Raw genomic sequence first — 18,974 nt, 5'->3', positions numbered from 1 at the left:
ACAAGGACAATGAACTGAAAGCAGTCATGGGTCACCACCTTCATGAAAGAATAAAGGGAAGTTCCCTGTAGAGTAAGTTTTCAGACCATCTTACTATTTTCTTTGTAAGTCTCAAATGCAAATTTCAGCTCAAAATTAGCCATAACAAATCAGATTTATTGCAGGAATAAACAGAACCCTACTTTTATGACACTTTCTTCCAGGTACACATTCCTACTTTTATAAAAGAATGCCCACTCCCATTTGATTAGACAGAAACTATTTCCTTTAAGATAAGATGAGGGTTCTCTGTGAATTCTTTATGGTCTTTCAAGCAACAGACGACTGTTTTTGCTTTAAAACCAGATTTCACGCAAGTGAGTTAAAGCAGTCTTTATTTCTAAAAGCTGCTTATTAAGTGTGAGTTTACTGGATCCAAAAAATTCCTTCAAATAAAAGGTCTCAAATTCTGAGGCATCATTAAATCAGTGGTTTAGAGAAAAATCTGTATGAGGTCAGCCTTTGAATTTATACTCATTTATCAGGATCTGACGGCTTTTTAATATTTGCTATCTTACGCTTGCTGAGAAACAACTATAATCAATATATATCACCCTAAAAAGCTTGCTGGAGTTTAAATAAAGAAAATATTTGAGGGAAATTATCGGTTTCCTTCCTAGCAAATACGTAAAACTAAATGGACTTTCAAACAGTTCCAAATAATAAAGGACAATGCAAGAATTCATCCAAAAAAGAAAAGTCTAGGGAGGTTAATTTGCCTAATTCTCTTTTTCTGGGTGCACAGAATGCAAAATCCTCCCATTCATAAGGGAAGGTGAGAGGAATAAGACATTTCAAAACTGCAAATTTACTAAAACTCAATCTTTGATGACAAGTCACAGAGTGTGCCTGTCATGTGCACTTTTAACTCATGCCATTACCTATTCTCCCTAACTATATGAAAGAATGATACCACTTGAAATGGATTTTCCCCAGAAATATTTCCTTTAAACTTTTCAGTAAGATTATCATATTCAAGTGTATCACAAATTAAAACTATTTCCTGAAAAGCCTTCTCTATGATTATTTTGGCCAGCATGCTATCATTTGTTTCTTCTTAACAATTTCACATGATCGTTTTAGTTTTTCAAGTTTCTAACCCATTTCCACAACTCATTTTGTCAAATACCCACTGAGTATATTTCCTATTCATTCACATTCTTCGTTAAAACCAATAATCTGGTCTCTATCTTGACCATAATACTGAAGTGTTCTCTCTAGTCTCAACATCCCTATGGCCCTAGCCAAATCAAATGTCTTTTCTTGGGTCTATTCTTATTCATTCACTGGCAATTGAGCATTCATTCCCTTCTTTATTAATATTTTAAAACTTTTGGTTTATACAACTCTGGGCTCCTGCAGACCTTCTACCTACATAATTCTCTTCCACTGGATCCTCCAAGTTCAGGCCTTGGCTTTCCCAAAGTTGTATACTACACTTCCTCCTTCAAAAGTTTCACTTTGGTTTCATGATCTCCTCCACTTTCATCTTGTAGCTCCTCTCTAGTACCAGCTGCCAATAATCAAGATCAGATATTCTGTCAACAGCTCCAAATAAATGTTTATGGTCTTGGGCAAGTAACTTGAATTTCTTTGGACTTCATTCTTATGTCAATTAAGTAAATTCTCTAGAAAAAGATGAAAGAGTAGGGGTTTCAGAGCTGGGGGGAGAGCAGCATCAAAGTGAAAGCTCTGGGAATTCTCAGGGCACTGGCAACCTATTTCAGATTAATAGCGCAGGTTGGGAAACAGTGTAAAACAGCACTGCATGGGACAGGTATGCTTTGGGAGCACTTATTTGTTTCAAGAGGAGATTAAAGTAGACTATTCTGAAAGTAATAATGCGGACAGATTAGGTGTGGGAGGGAATGCAGCCAAGGAAATAGTTGTATTAATCTCTTTATAAAGAGATTAAGGTATAAAGAGATTAAGACTACCTGCTTAATGAAGTCTGAAATCATTCTTCAAGCATTCAAGATCTTCCCAACTCCTTTTTCCAGCGTTATCGTTATCGCTCATTATTCTCTTGCAAGAAATTTCTCTTCCAGCCTAGATGACTACCTGGCCCTGAATTCCAGTATGCCCACACAGCCACACTACTAAGGACTTGATCGTCCGCACCTTCGCTGTCCCGCTTCCCTTTCTAGCCTTTAAAAGCTAGACCTCTTCAGAGGTCTAGTTTATGTCTCAACTTAGTCACAGAAGCTTCTCTAACCATTCCCACCCATAACAGATCTTTACATTTAAGGGCCTACTGTACATGTAGCATACAAATTAGCACTTAACCATTTTTAAACTAATATGTATTAACTATGTCAACTATATGTAAGGTATTTGGGGACAATGATTATCCTTGTATTTTTGTTTTTTTTGCCTGTCTAATCCTCTACAGATTCCAGTACCACCTTAAGTCAAAATCAGTACTCCGGAGTTCTGCACAGCACTGCACTCAAGAACCAAGCCAAGTTCATTCTGAATGGCATTCCGCTGCTGTTGTTATAAGCAGCTCAGGATACTGGAGAGGGGGTACAGGTGCTGCCCCAGTTCAAGGTTCTCCTTCTGTCACTACTGGGTCACAGTACGATCTTCCTTAATATCACTCCAGACAGATTTATGTTGGATCTCATTTTCAGATCTTTCCTCAAACTCATTTATTCTCTCTACCTCAAGACTACTAAAGGTAAACTAATCTAATATTACAGAGTATTTCTTGCTGCAGTGTGACGTGTTGGAAAGACCACTGGCTTTGGAGTCAGGGAGATCTGCATCCAAATTCCAGTTCCTCAGATTGCTACTTGGACCAGTTAAATTATTGAGCCTCCAGAGTCCATACCTATTTTTTAAAAATGTATGGGAAAAATTACCTCACATAGTTATTGAGGTAATTTTGTCATATTAAATAAGACAGTGTGTATAAAGCGCCCGATCCAGTTCCTACAAACAGCATTTATTCAATACAAATTCATTCTCTTCCTTCACTCCCACCCTTCAAAGCTTATCATGGCCAGTATCCATTGACAAGTGAGGCTAGAGGTACTAGTGAGGGCTATTGTCACTCCATTATCATGCCAATAAATCCATTTACATCTGAGTTTATTAAGCCAATGTAGAAATCCATAGTTTCTACTTAAACCAGGCTGCATATTATAATTACCTGGGGGACATTTAAAATATAAGGATACTTGGGCCTCACCTCTACAGATAGCAATTTCACTGAGCTGAGGCTGGGCCAGGGTATCACTACAGCCCACAAACCAAGAACCACTGACTTAAAGTTCACTGGGATCATTCAGTCAAAAGGAACCCTTGCGGCCCTTAAAACTTCTTGCTCACTTTTACAAGTTTCTCTAGACAAAACTATGCAACACAGATGTAATCTCCTCAAATTTACCTTGGTTCCACAGACTTCTAAAATAATCTCAGGGAACCAAGCCACTTCAGATGTCTATCACTTAATCTGACAGCAATCAAGGTGGAAAATATCCAATAAGCATCCAAGAGAATTCTGGTACACCACGCATCACAACGAAAAACACAAGAACATACATCTCGGGAGATAATTTTAAAATATGCTTTCTATGCCCCAGAATACCTTAAAATCTAGGCCTAAATTGTACTCTGTATTAAATTATACATTAGTTATCTTTCAGTTAATGGCTCCAGTCACAAATTTAGCAGCCTTACAAACGTGTGATGGTTAATTTTATGTGTCAACTTGACAGGGCTAAGGGATGCTCAGATAGCTGGTAAAACATTATTCCTGGGTGTGTTTATGAGGGTGTTTCAGGAAGAGATCAGCATTTGAATCAGTAGACTGAGTAAAAAGATCCACCCTCACCAACAGAGATGGGCACCATCCACTCCTTGAGAGCCCAAACAGAACAAAAAGGCTCAGAAAGGGTGAATTCATATTCTTTTTCTCCATCTCTCCCTCCTCCTCCCCTAACCTCTCTCTCTCCTCCTCCCCTTGAACATCAGAACTCCTGATTCTCCAGCCTTCAGACTCCATGACTTATACCAGCACCCCCACGTCCCCCCACCCCAGTTCTCAGGCCTTAGGGCTTGAATTGAATAGACCACCAGCTTTCCTGGTTTTCTAGTTTGCAGGTGGCATATTATGGGACTTCTCAGCCTCCATAACCAAGTGGACCAATTCTTATAATCTCCTCTTACACATACATACATATCTCAGTGGTTCTATTTCCCTGGGGAACGCTGATTAACCCAGAATGGTTCCTAGTTCAGAATCAGTGTCTCTACATCTGCAGGTGAAATGTGGTGTCACTCATATACTACTGTCATATTCTAGCAATCACTGGACCACCCTGTGCTATGGGGAGCTGTACCTTATCTACCTGAGATGCTCTTCAGAACACCCTTCTGCAGTCCACCTATCAGATTGCCATGGCCAACACACAGAAGCACTCTGTTTTGCCTGCAGCATTCTTAAAAAGTATTTATCCATTGCCATCAGTTAATGAGCAGATATTTTTCATATAAAAAAACCTGAGATTCTGGGCTCCTTTTAATAACATCTGCATATCTGGCAACATTAGGCCCATACACTCCCGTGGCAACGACTCTGTGGTTCAGTAGCAGCTGCTGCCTTAGATGAAGCGCACACTTGCTAGTTCACTACAATTCTCACCATGTCCTACTGTATTATCAAGCCAAATTCACTCTTTCAGTGCCTGCCTGGCCCTGTGAGCATCCGCATTTGCTAACCTAGGTTTGATTAGAAAGCAGATTGACTAAGCAGGTGTATCTGCTAGTCAATGTCCATCTGGCTGAGGAAGCAGCTGCACCTACACAGGATAATCTCAGCACACAAGGACCCTCGGATGCTTTCCTCCACATTAATAACCTTCTTAGACCACATGATTCTATTACCCTTATGGCGATCGGGAGTTCTGGAAACACACAAGTCTAGGTTCTTATCGCTGACAAAGAAATGAATTTCCAATCAGTGACAATTATGAGAGGTAAGATTTATTAAAGATGCATTTTGAGGTAGAAATAGGTCATGCCTAAACTAGCTAACTAGATGGAAAAGAGGCTAACCCCATGGGGAGCGGGTTACAGCAGAGGAAGAGAGAGCTGTAACCCTGTAGAAGGTGGAGGTCTGTATCATATTAGGGCCCCGGTGGGTGGTTACAAAGGCATTCCTAGGTGATCGGTATGTGAGGTCATTTCAATTGACACTTGACTGCTATATAACTCTGCCTAGTGCACATGTGCTTATCCAGAATTCAATTTGTTATAATTAGATTTATGAACTTCTAGGCATAAACATGGTATTATAATGATGGTATAATCAGGCTGAGGTCGTGGGCGGGTTAGAGTAGTACCTTCTGTGCAAGAACCTGTAGCCACATTAAACCAGCTGTAGGTTATGGCCCTCCCATCCTTTGCCTCCTGGGATGTAGGAGGGATGCTTTAACTACCAATGGGGTTCTTTGGGGGGCAGTCTCTGGCCTGGACCTCCATTCCTTTGTTCCCCTGTCGTGCATGTCTGACTAGCTACCTAACAATTCCAATATGGGTACCTCCCTAAGATACCTGCCTGTCCTAGGCCCTGGACCTGTCTTGATAACCTGGCCTTAATTCCTGCTTTCTGTCTCTGTTTGACACAGTGATCCGTGTTCTGCTACCTTGCACTGAGTGAACCCTCACTGATCAATGTAGCCACAGTGGCTTCCAAAGAAGGATGAGAAAAATGAGATGCTCATCTCCTAACACAGATGGCCTATTTTAGTTTATTTCCATATAGTGTCACGATTCAGATACTGTAGTGGGACTAAATTACAGCAAGCAATCCGTCAAGATGAATGAGCTCATGTATGATATTAAATAATGTGAATAAGAACACTGGAACTAGAAATCCAAGTACTTCAGTCATAGTAAATTGGTTGCGGTCCTGCTTCTAGGCTGGGCTATAGCTCAGTAGCACCTAGTTTAGAAACGCTCTAGCAACTATTTAGACTTTTGCTATGGGCTTAGTATTAGGGTCTCCCCATCCCAAATTCATATGTTGAGGTTTAATCCCCAGTGTGATGGTATATGGAGGAGGGGCTGAGGAAAGGTAATCAGGTCATGTGAGTGCAGCCTTCGTGAACTGCATTAGTGTCCTTATAAGAAGTGACACCAGAGAGATCTCTGTCTTGGTCATGAGAGAGAATACAGCAATTAGATGGCTATCTCCAAGCCAAGAAGGCCCTCATCAGACAATGGATCTGCTGGTGACTTGATCTTGGACTTCCCAGCTCCAGAAATGTGAGAAATAAATATCTGTTATTTAAGCAACCCAGTAAATGATGTTTTTGTTATCGAAGCCCAAACTGACTAAGAACATCACATGAGAAATTATGGTCTCATCAAACAAAAAAACTTAACGTTGATTTTTTTTATCTGATGTTTATCATATCCACTATCTGCAGAAAATATCACTATTTAGCCTTCTAGTTTAGTGAGATCCAGCAATCTTCCTAGATACTTCTGTATAATGATACTGAAGGGGATCCTAAATGTAGGATTTTAATTTCACCATATTCTGAATAAAACTGGTTCATTATTTCAAGAGGCTAAGCAAACACATATCATCTTTACAAGTGAGCTTCTCCCCTTCTGAAACACTGTATTCTTAGTTTCTGAGTACTTCTTGTTCAGATTATAAAATTTTCACTAGACAATTAAAACCTTTCCTTAGTTATCTCACTATGGAGTATGGTTTTCCGGGACGGGGAGTGGGGGGTGGGCAATGCTTTCTTAGCATCATATTCTTAGGCTCAATAATTCTCAGAACAAGAAAGCAGGAATTTTTTAGGAATGTACATATCAATTTTCACTACATCCTAAAGAAAATTAAAAGCAGCATCTTCTAATGACTAGCTCTTCCTTAAGAGAAAATATACAAGTATAAAACAATCTTTCTTCGGTTTAGTAACTATAGCGAATACTTATACTTTTACCATTTCAGTAATCCCCCCTTTATTGTGGGGACCACTATTTCCTCCCATAAAGTACACCAATTGAAAAGTTCAAGGGTGTGTACATGGGTCCGAATGGGGCAGACATGAGAAAGTTGGTCTATGCCTATCTATAGATGATCCAACACGAGATCTGTTTCCTGCCATGTGGACTACAGAAGCAGAGGACTTGCACTACATTTCTCATTTAACTTATATTAGTTTGTGCTGGATTTCTACCATGCAAAATAAAGGATCCTAACTAATACAAAAGTATTTTTTTACTGACTGAGTTTTTACATAAATGATTTATTTAACTCTTTGACTTACCTCGGGCAAAAATAAAATTCAGACACTGAAGTTGAGACTTAATTTCCAAATAAATTCACTCTATCCCAGGTAAGAGGCATATATGCTTAGAGTATAATATTAGGCAAAATCATGATCACTGAATATTTAATGGCTTTGCATTCTAACATCAAAAAAATTCTTAGTGGATAAAATAGGTACACTTGGGCATATAAATGTATGACTGGATGATGGCTTCACAGTGTAATGAAATTTCACTGTAGCAAATCAGTAGGGTGTACAGTCAAACTTCATGCTATCTCAATATGTAGAAGTTCTATTTTACCTTTCATTTCTTTGAGACAGTGAGGTGAAACTACATTGATGCTGGTGAAGTGTACCTTAACCCTAGGAATTTGAGGTGTTTATTTTGGAACTTAGACTATCAGGCATAAGCCTGCTGATTATTTTAGAAGCATTCAAATGTAAATAATATAAAAGGCAGTTCCTAATGCAAACTTTGTTTTAAGAGTATAGCCAAATGTTCCAAGGTTATGATTCAACAAGTTCAGAAACTTAGGTCTTAAAACCCTCAACAGTTATTCTGGATTACTTCTAGTATGCAGGTAGGTATTTTTATGCTATTGTTTTGTGTTATACAAGAGGTTGCTTTTGTCTTTGTTGTTGTTTCACTCTCTTTGCATGAGCTAAAAGAATCAGAAAGACATTAGTGCTGCAATGTAGGTATTTCATCTACAGGAGAAAAATAATTTCCTAGTACTTTTTTGCAGGGAGAGGTGGGAAGCTTTCCAATTTTGCCAAATAGGTTCCACCTTTCTGCTATTTGGCAAAGAAAGTAAGGACATAATAATACAAAGTTAGAACTCTTAGAATAGGAAACAGAAAATTTTGGTTTTGAAGAGAAAAAAATTCAGTAGATTATTATCCAAGAAGCATTTTTTTTCCTTTGACCCTCAAGAATAAGAGCAGAGGTAACATCAAGTACAAATAAATGGGACAACCAATCAAAGTGATAAGGCCCAACAATATCAAAGACACTGTAACTGTAAATTATACAGTAAAGCGTTTCTATAAATAATGTACTCGTGTAAATTTTTTCTCTCATATAGTATTGAATCTGATTTAAAATGAGTTTTACCTGGAATATATGAAGGTCGATGAGTATGTGACCTAAGAATTTCCAAGGAAACTGTTTTCTATTCTAACAGAGCATAGTAACTGCTGAAACCAAATTAATTATGCTTGGTAACTGCAGAGCTAGCAGTATATTTTCCACAACAGGAGTAAAGAAAAACTAATATAAATTACTGACTTCCATTCTCACTTGGACTTCACAACCCCTGGATACAGAATGTGAAACTAGTCAACTAGAAACTAAAATAGAAGTTTAATGAGACAGAAAAATCCAAGGTTTTACTTACGGGAAAAAAATAATTCCCCTCCCTGGAGTGGAATGTAAAAAAAAAAAAAAAAAAAAAGATCCCTAATCTTTTCTATGGTCTTCAGTTTATATTCCACCAGACCATGCTTCCAAACATTATCAAGATTAATATCTAATATTATTTATTGACGACTACAACATGCAAGAAAACTTGTACAGAATTCTGTCTTCTCTCTAGACTGTCATAAACACTGTTAACTCTTTGAACAACATCAATTAGGAAGGCAGAAATTTTTCTTACATTAGACTAAAGCTATATAACCGCAGGTTGAAATATGGAGCTGAGAGCAGTCACAACCAAAATTCTCATCTGTGACGAACCTAGGCCTTTGTCTTAAGGCTTCCTGTTCAGAATTGGCTCCCTGGACCATTTAGTTTCTTTCACACTAACTATAGCCTAGTCAGTTGCATTCCACCCCTTCTCTGCAAAACATCTGCAGACCCCTCCCCAAAACAGCTGCTCACGCCATGCCGTGCCTGCATCTCATTTTAAAGAATGCTATATACATTGGCCTAACTTGATTCTGGGTCTCTCCAAGACAGCCCAATTTTGAAGGTGCCTGAGATCAACTACTATCATAAAGAAAGAAAATAAAATGTCCTTTAGCATAGCATAGTTAACACACAATCTGACCTAAAGACAAAATACATATTAGACAATTTCTATGAGAGTCTTTCATCCCAATAAGACTACTATCTATAGGTAGTTTTTTCCAAAGTTTAATTTACTTACACTAATTTTATCTTATTAAAAAAATTCATTTCAAATTAACCATTAGGGCTACTATTTTAGCTTTCAGGTAACAAAGGAACACAATGGATCTTCATGCAATTAATATTTTAATAAAATTCATCATCTGAACAAAATGCTGACAAACCAATCACACAAATAGTCAGAGTTAAATAATTACTTAAAAGGCTCATTTATATTCTCATATTGATAATTATATATTTTACCTTGAGAAGATATGTGGGAATATTACTGAAATCCACCGGCAACTTCAAAAGGAAACGAGCTGAAAATTCACCAGTCTGTAGAAAGAAAAGTATAATAAGATTAAAATCAAAAATAGACTGTGAAGTGACAATTATAGCCAAGGTCACAAGTTCAACCTGTTCAAAATGCAGGCATCTTCAGATTGGGAAAGCAACATGAAATAAAGAAGGCTGGAAAGTAGGAGAGGATCAAAAAGAAGCATTAAATTATTAGTTACTAAAAATCACAATTAGAATTTTTAAAATCTGCATTTTGAATGTGCAATAAAATTATAGTACAGTAGTACTATCTTTTGGTTTTAAAAAGTATAAAAAGAATACCTGAATGATTTTTTTTTAAGCCGAACAATAGAGATATACCTGCCCCTTCAACTCATTTGTATTTTTTAAAGCACTCAGACCACTCACTAATATTTATAACCCACAGGCTCATGACATATATCACCAGCCTTCATAGTGTGTCTAGAAGTATACACAAAGGTCAAACTTCTACCCATATAAAGCAGTACATCAGTAGGTACCCTAAAGATTTAATCTCCTTAGAATCTGTTAACATCATTATCATGAACTAATCTTTTTCAGTAATTCTATGAACCAGTCTTCATAAAAAAGAGACACAGAGGTTTGGTGATTTAAAACATTTAACTAAGCTATAAATAATACCTTCTATTTTTTAAAAGAGAAAATTCATGTAAAAGAAAAAGGTTTTCAATTTTTATGATGAGAAAGGCTAAGGAATCACATTTTTTAAAAATTTCATCATAATCTAGGGGAGGGGTTTTCCAGTTGGGCTATGCAGACACCTAGGGATCCCAAGGAAACTGTGAAAGCAACATAGATGGGTGCTGAGCTGGTGGGGCCCTGGGTCTCCCAGGCTCTCTCATGACAAGGCTGCAGCTTATCTTGGGGTTTTGACATATTGGGTTTCACGATGACATGCTGTTTGAACTAAGAACTCCAAGGATAACCTAGAACTACTCTAAAGAGTGGCTCTCTATTCTTTTCATATTGTGACTACTACAGAGCTCCCAACGTCTCCATTCCCTCCCCCCTTAAAAAAACGAGTACCTCAAATTCCCCAAAACATATCTTTAAACACAGTAAGCATTTACAGATTTTTTATGGATGGCTGGATGAACACCCACCAGCACATACGCACACCCCTCACAGATGATTCCACAGCACACACCATTCCTTTCCACAAACACTTGAGCAACTGGCTTCAAGGTCCTGGCCCTAATTTTAAAACTCTGACCTAAAACCTTGAAAATGCAAACAGAAATATAAACCTTGAGCTCAAGAGATAACGATAACTATCATCTGCATAGTTGTTTGCTGTTTGTTTTACTGCTTTCAACATCTTTTAACTTATATCAACCTCTGGCAAGGGACAGAACACTTCTTCACCACCACAAGCCTAACCCTATAACAGAAAAGGCAGAAAGGAGAGAACAGAACGAACAGAACCAAAGCTGAGGCAAGCCAGATCGAGTCACAGCAGCCACTGTGCCACCAGGAATGTTTTTTTACTGATCCTTAGAGCTGAGCAGCTGTACTTTGTATGAAACACAAACTTGTGCTGGCTACTCAAAACCCAACACCTGAGAGTTAAGCACCACTTACAGATCTACAGACAGCTCATCATGGTAGGTGGGAGGAGAAGGTCTTTGACAGATCCTAATAAAATTCTTACCTTCTCTTATCATTCAAGATTACTAAAAAGCTGTGGTTCTGGTGTTATGTTAAGCTCCAGAGAACTCTAGAACCAACATAACCGGTTAAGTGTGATTCTTTGGACCTAAGAGAGTCTGTTTTTAAGTACCAGAGGTTATAGTTTAAAAGGAGTAAGTATGGGCGCAACATATAAAGTACAGAGTTAAATGGGAGCTAATAAGACAGACACCTAGTCCAGTGGGAGTTTGGTGGTGGGTGTGGGAAGAAAAGAAGAGTCTTCTTTTAGTGCTACGTACAGTGCTATAGAGGATGGAACACTCATCAAAGAACACATGTTCCCAACAACTGTCTCCATTCCCTTCCTCCTATATAATCAGTTTTTCCTCTTTATCCACTCGATCCTATTAGCATGCACACATCATGTAAAAAAGTCTTTCTTGACTTTGGGTCACATCTTATTTCTGTTCTACTTTACAAAATAATCTCCAACGAAGAATTAGTTTATATTTGAAGTCTGTATTTCCTCTTTTATTATTCTCTCTTGAACCCTCTCCAGGCAGCCTTTCTTCCCTATCACGCTACCAAAACATCTCATCAATGACCTCTCCATTGCCAAATGCAGTGTCATTGCTCAGTCCTCACCTTATTACTGATTCTATCAGCAGTACCTTGACATAGCTGATCTCTCCTTTCCTGCAACATAATTCACTTGGTTTTCAAGATCCTACTCTCTCTTGGTTCATCTCTACTTCACTGACCCTCTGATCTCCCCAAACTCTGAAAAATGGAATACGCCAGGGCTTCACCCCAAGACTTTTTTCCTTTATCTACACTCCCAGGTCATCTCATCTAGGCTAATGACTTTAAATGCCATTTATATGCCAACGATTCCCAAATATCATAACCCCATCCCAGATCTCCTATTATTTCAAGTTTCATTTATCCAACTACCATGACTAAAATCAAACTTGCTCTTCCTCCCATATTTATCCATTTCAGTAAATGGCAAGACCATTCTTTCAGTCTCTCAGGCCAAAAACCTCAGAATCATCCTTGACTCCTATCTTTCTCTCTCATCCCACATTCAAAATGGTAGCAAATCCTGCTGATTCTACCTTCAATTTATACCCTTAGTTCAACCACTTCTTACCACCTCCATAACCATACCATCTGATCTGAGCCACTATTATCTCTACCCTTGATAACTGCAGTCACCCCTAACTGCTTCAGGCCTTGCAATTTATTCTCATCACCATTAAAGGCAAAGGGATCCTTTAAACACATTAGTCAGATTATGATCCTCCTTAGCTCAAAACTCTCAATTGGCAGGGAATTAGCTGCTTTATAGCATAATATGACAAGGTAACAATTTAGCAGAGATGTAAAAGAGGTGACAAAGCAAAACGCGTGAAATGTGGGGGAAAAACATCCCAGGCAAAGAGAACAGCAAGTGTAAAAGGGATTGATGTAAGAGTATGCCTGGATATTCAAGAAAGAGCAAGGAGGTTAGTGTTACTGGAGCAAACAAACACTAATACTGATCTCAGGTTACCCAAAACCTCTTTTCTCCATAGTCTGAGCAATTTATAAACCCCTGTAGGATGTGCAACAATCATTCATAAAAGTAGAGAACATTAAAGTGGCTACTACTTCTAGGTAGAACACTTGTTAAGTCATTTCTGGGGATGTTGAGACAGGTTTTTTAAAAGTACCAAGGGATTAGAAGAGGTTGACTGGGAAGACAATAACAAGTCAAACTCAATTCATTTCCTCTTCATTTTCAATTTTTAGAGGCCAACCATCTATCAAATAGCCATTTCTACTTACTAATCTAAAATGTCAATCTGCATGTTAAAGTGGCAAACTCAAAACTTTTAGTTTCTTACACTCAATGGCTCTTATGTATTTTTTGAAACAACAAAAGAAATAAAATGTGAGATTCAAAACAATTAAAAGAACTCTTGTACATATAAGGTAATCAGAAAGATAATTGCATATTTAGCACTTGGACTTATTTGAACTGCTAGTTATTTTAGTCCACGCACTGCATTTTAGTTCTTTTGCCCTTTTTTAGTTTGTACAATACATTTTTATTCTACCAGCTATTTTAGACAAACATTCTTTTAAAAATGCTCAAATGATCCCTACTTTATCCCTTCTCGAAATCTTGACCCTAGAACTAGTATAAATTTATGTTTATTGGCAACAGACTGATTTACACAACTAAATTCATAATAAATGAAACTTAAGACTGTGAAAAGAATTTGTCTACGAGAAACCACAAAAAGTACTTTATAATCTCCAACTTTCGAGCCTACTATACACTCTTAATATTGCCATTGAGAGACTAAAGAAAACTTAGCACTTGTTTCTAATAGCATTGGAATATTGGAAACTAAGACTCAATAATTCAGCTTTCAGTCCTGCCCTGATTTTCCTGGTGACCTGCAAACTAACCTTCCTCTGTGAAACTGAGTAAGTGGTGAATTAAAACATATCTTAATGTAAAATTTGAGCTATAAACATGACATGAAGAGCAAAACATAAGTGAAAAATCCTTTCCGAGTTCTACCTCAAACAATGACTTTTCTTGTGTTTCTATATTTGAAGTTCTAACAGTTATTCAAGCAATTTACGGTCACTCTGTTGTAACGTCAAAGATTGCTTCCATAGCGATCTTTCCTGTAAGCTGAAAATGAGACATTTAGATGCAGCCAAGTGAACAGAATAATTTGATTTTTTTGTCAATCCTTGGTCGAATCTTTTCTTGGATAAACGTAGAAAATTATCTGACCTATGACTGTTAAAATGTCAGCCATTCTGCCAACTGCCTTAATGGCAATTTCCCCAGCATTAGCGATAAATACGTGCATCCTTCCTTTTTTCGAGTTATAGTACATTGGCAAGCAACTTAAACTAACGAGACTAAGTTTGGGCAATTTATTAGGTCTAAGCCTTTCTTCTGGTAACAACAGTTGTGTCATAGTTCTCTCCTCCTTTTTAAAGTGACAGGTAGGCATCTTATGCAGAATGGGCTCCAAACCCAGGTTGCTCTGTAAAGGGAAATTTTACTTTCTTTCTTAGAGATTGTTCCCTTTCAACGACCAAGCTGTTATTTAAAACTGACTGCTCTTACCACTTAGATAGCTAAAAGCTAAGAAATACTCAAGAGTGACTATAACTTTAGCTGGGTGACAGCATGGTAAGGGTGATTCTTCAGTGACTCTGCCTACAAATATCCTAAGTCTGGAGATTGTTCCTTGGCAATGCATAAGTATCTATCTACATTCTGAAAAGGAAAGCCAAAGCCAGTCTAATTAGAACATCTCTTCCTTTACAAAAAGGGTTTCTAAGATATACTATTTAATTATCCCCAAAACCTTGTTTGGTAGACTAATTCATTTTATACCTATTTTAGAAACAAGAAAACTAAGGCTTAGAACAGTCCAGAAACCTGCCAACAGTAATTGAAAGAGTAATAAAGAGTCAAAGCTCTACCTAAGGTGCAGATGTATTTATTCATTCATTCCTCTGGATTAAGAGCCTAAGGTGTCAGGCCATATACTAGGCGCTACAAATATGATGAGTAACAGATATGATCCCTGCCCTCCTGAAGATTATGGTCTAGTGAGTGAGTCAGATATTAATCAAAATAATACTCCTACAAATTACAATCTGTGAAAAAAAAAACCATCAGAGAAAGGGTAGGGAACAGTGAGAGCTTATTTCATGAAGACCTGACCTGTCTAGGCTTTGAGGCTCATTTCTTTGAGGGAATCTTGAAAAAGCCAAGTCAAAAAAACACGTGAAAAAAATAAATAATTAGCATCGTCCAGGAAAACTCTGAAGAAGAAAAGTAATGAGAGAGGGCTAGTAAAGCATAATATAATGACACAATAATTACAGCAAGGTGGTACTGGTGTTAAATCAACAGACAGACCAATAGCACAGAAAGTTAAGTATAGAAATAAACCCAAAAACACTGAGTGTACAATTGATGGTGTGGGATAATTGGGTAGCCATCTAGGGATACAGAAAAGATCCATATTTCACAATATGTATGACAATAAAGTCTAAGTGGATTAAGAATTTCAGTGTAAAAACTGAAACCATAAAGAAGAAAATATTGATGAATTTTTCACAGCAGCAGAGAATACCTTTCTAATATGACTCCAAATTCAGAAGCCATAAAGAAAAAGACAGATATACTTGACTACCTGAGCATAAAATTTCTGGATGGCAAAACACCACCAACAGCAAAGTCAAAAGACAACTGACAAAGTTAGGAAAATATATTTGTAATTCTATCACAAAGAGCTAATGCCCTTAATGAAAAGAGATTAAAAATCCAAGAGAAAAACAGGTAAAAAACATATAGAAAAAAAAAATACAAATGACTCTTAAACATATGCAAAAGTGCTTAACTTCACTCATAAAAAAATACAAATTAAAACTAATCTGAATATCATTATTCACCAAACATATTGGCAGGAATCTAATAGCACTTTAAAGATATCACTGCACTGTGTTCTTACCTCCATTTTTTTAGTTAATTAATTTTTAATTAAATTTATTGGGGTGACATTAGTGAATAAGATTATATAAGTTTCAAGTGTACAATATTATAATATATCATCTCTATTGTGTTGTGTACTCAGCACCCAAAGTTTAGTCTCCTTTTTTACATATATATATATTTATTTAACTCCCTTTATGCTCTTCGACCTCACCCCACCTCCCTTCCCCTCTGGTAACTACCATACTGTTGTCTGTATCAATGAGTTTTTCTATTTGTCTGTTTGTTTGTTTTGTTCATTAATATGCTGCTTCCTGTTTTATATCCTACTTATGAATGATCACCTCCATTGTTTTTGATGAAAAATCAGTGGTAACTCAAATAATTGCTCACTATATATAAAGTGTCCTTTATTGGTGGCCACTAAAGATTTTCTTTTTATGTTTGGATTTCAGTACTTTGACTATAATGTGCCTTGTTTTTTCCATACATTTGTCTTGGCTGGGGTCTGTTGAGATTTAAATCTGTAAATATATGTCTTTCGCCATATTTGGAAATATCTGGACAGTATTTCATCAAAACTTTCTGCTCTCTCTTTTTATCTTCTCCTCTTCTTCGAGGACTTCGCTTTCATGCATATTAGATGTTTTGAATTTGTCCCATAAACTCCACTTTCCCTTCTAAGTATCAACCCCCATCTAGTATCTGCTTGCTTTTGATCACTCTCCAGTGCCTTCAGGCACCTGGCTTTATATTTTGTCTAGTGCTTATAGTTGTTATTTGTGGAAGGACTAATTCTACAGGAGCTACCTGGCCTTTATGCAAAGTAGAACCTGACAGGAATCTCTAAATGTGTTAATACACTGTTGACAATACTATGGAGAAATAATCACTCTCACATATTGCTGCTGGGTTAATAAATTCATATAAACTTTATGGAGGGCACTTGGATGATAAAATTATAAACACAGGTACTCTTTGATCCAGCAATTGCACTTCCAGCTATTTATCTTATAGACATAATTTAATCCATGCAAAATGACATGCACAATATTATTTATAACAGCAAAAGATATAAAATGACAATAGAGTTCAGATTATAAATTATACAGTTCAATTATACAATGTAATAACACAATCATTTTTTTAAAGAATGAGGAACTCGCGTTCTCTATGTGCTTATATGGGAAAAGTCTCTGAGCTATATAATAAGTCAAAAGCAAGGTGCAAAAGTATGTAACCTTCTGCATAAAAAGGGAAGAAATACGTATGTATCTGTATTTGCTTAAATGTGCATAAAGAAACTCTGAAAAGCTACACTAGAAAAAAGCTATATCAGTGCTTACATGGGGTGTGAGAAGAAAAGAAGGCAGCACAATTTGGGTGGACACAGGACAATGATGGGAGGAAAACATTTCACTGTATACCTTTTAACAGAATTTGATTTCTGAACAATCTGAATATATTACCCACTCAAAAAAAATAAAGAGATTTGAAAATTTTAAGGTGTATATAATGAGATGCTCATAATTCATGCATTCACTCATTCATGCATTCAGCAAACTTTTACTGAGCACCTACTGTACCATGTACCAGGCTGGGTAATGGCAATCTTAAGAACAGCACAATACAGTCTCCATCCTCACGAAGCTTAAAGTCTACTTTGACTAGATAAAATATTACAACGTGATGATTTGGCAAGGATATTTACAGGATGCTTGGATGCTTTGGAAGTAATTGAGTTAGGACTTAGTTTCAGGTTAACATAATTCCAATTCAAACTAACGTGAACACTAAAGATAATGCAGGTTCACCAAGATGAAGCTAATGCCAAATTTATCTAACACCCATCCTTGAGAGGACAGCTAAGCTGACTATTTAATAAAGGAAACGCTGGGACTAGAGGGTAAATTAAGTTCAAGAAAGTTTTCTTTACTGTCCATGTGAACAGATTAAAGTTCAAAATAATCAATAGTTTGAAACCTTGAACTGCACTGTTGGTAGAAAAGTAAAATGGTGCGGCCATCATGGAAAATGTTAAGGAGATTCCTCAAAAATTTAAAATCAGAATTAGCAATATGATTCAGCAATCCCACTTTTGGGGATATACTGAAAAGACATCAAAGCAGAATCTTAAAAGATATCAGCAGACCCATGTACAGTACAGCATTATTCACAACAGCCAAGAGGTGGAAGCAACCCAAACGTCCATTGACCAATGACTGGATAAACAAAATGGGGTATATACACATAATGGAATACTATGCAGCCTTAAAAAAGAAAGAAATCCTGACACGTGCTGTACCTCGAAGATGTTATGCTAAATGAAATAAGCTTAATAAGCTTAAGTTAATAAGCTTAGCATAATGTCACAAAAAGACAAATGCTGCACGATTCCATTTCTGTGCGGTATCTAAAGGAGTCAAAACCATAGAAACAGAAAATAGAAAAGTAGCTGCTAAGGGTTGAAGGGAAGGGAAATAAATATTTAATTGCTAAGGAAGTTCAGTTTTGCAAGATGAAAAAGTTCTAGAGATCTATTGCACAATAATGTGAATATACTTAATACTACTAAACTGTAGACTTAGAAATAGTTAAGATAGTAAATTTAATTTTTGTAACAATAAAATTTTTCAAAATAAATTTACAAAAAAAATCTTGAACTGAATAAATAAGGTGATTTATAACAAGAATGAATTTTAGTCCTACTGATTCAAAGGCATTAATCAGTATGAGACCTTGGAAACTATGTCCTTTAAAGAAAAAGCTGAAGAAATAAGAGGAGGCAGGCATATTTAACTGAAGGAAGATTAAGTGAAACCTAAAAGAATTAACAAAGAGAAGAGAACCTAGACCTATTCTGTGCTTAACTAGAGTTTATTACTAATTATTCATTTAACAAATGTATATGAAATGTAAACAATGTGGCAGGCACTGTTTCAGGTATTTATGACATATACTGGTGAACAGAACAAAGATCCCCACCTTCATGGAATTTTACATTCCAGTGGTGAGAGACAAACATTAAACATAA

The 18,974-nt window shown here is 36.8% G+C and overlaps 1 protein-coding gene across 1 annotated transcript in view; it reads right to left on the bottom strand.

Annotated features, from left to right (window-relative positions):
- The window catches only part of BABAM2 (BRISC and BRCA1 A complex member 2), a 349,865-nt gene that overhangs the window by 226,888 nt on the left and 104,003 nt on the right, over positions 1-18,974 (bottom strand). Inside the window, exon 6 of the mRNA XM_006910348.2 lies at positions 9,712-9,786. Within this exon, the coding sequence (XP_006910410.1) occupies positions 9,712-9,786 (75 nt within the window). The remainder of the gene's footprint in view (positions 1-9,711; positions 9,787-18,974) is intronic.

The sequence above is a fragment of the Pteropus alecto genome, unplaced genomic scaffold (assembly GCF_000325575.1).
Source record: "Pteropus alecto unplaced genomic scaffold, ASM32557v1 scaffold61, whole genome shotgun sequence".
Classification (NCBI taxonomy): domain Eukaryota; kingdom Metazoa; phylum Chordata; class Mammalia; order Chiroptera; family Pteropodidae; genus Pteropus; species Pteropus alecto.
This window is presented reverse-complemented; position numbering and strand designations above follow the sequence as displayed.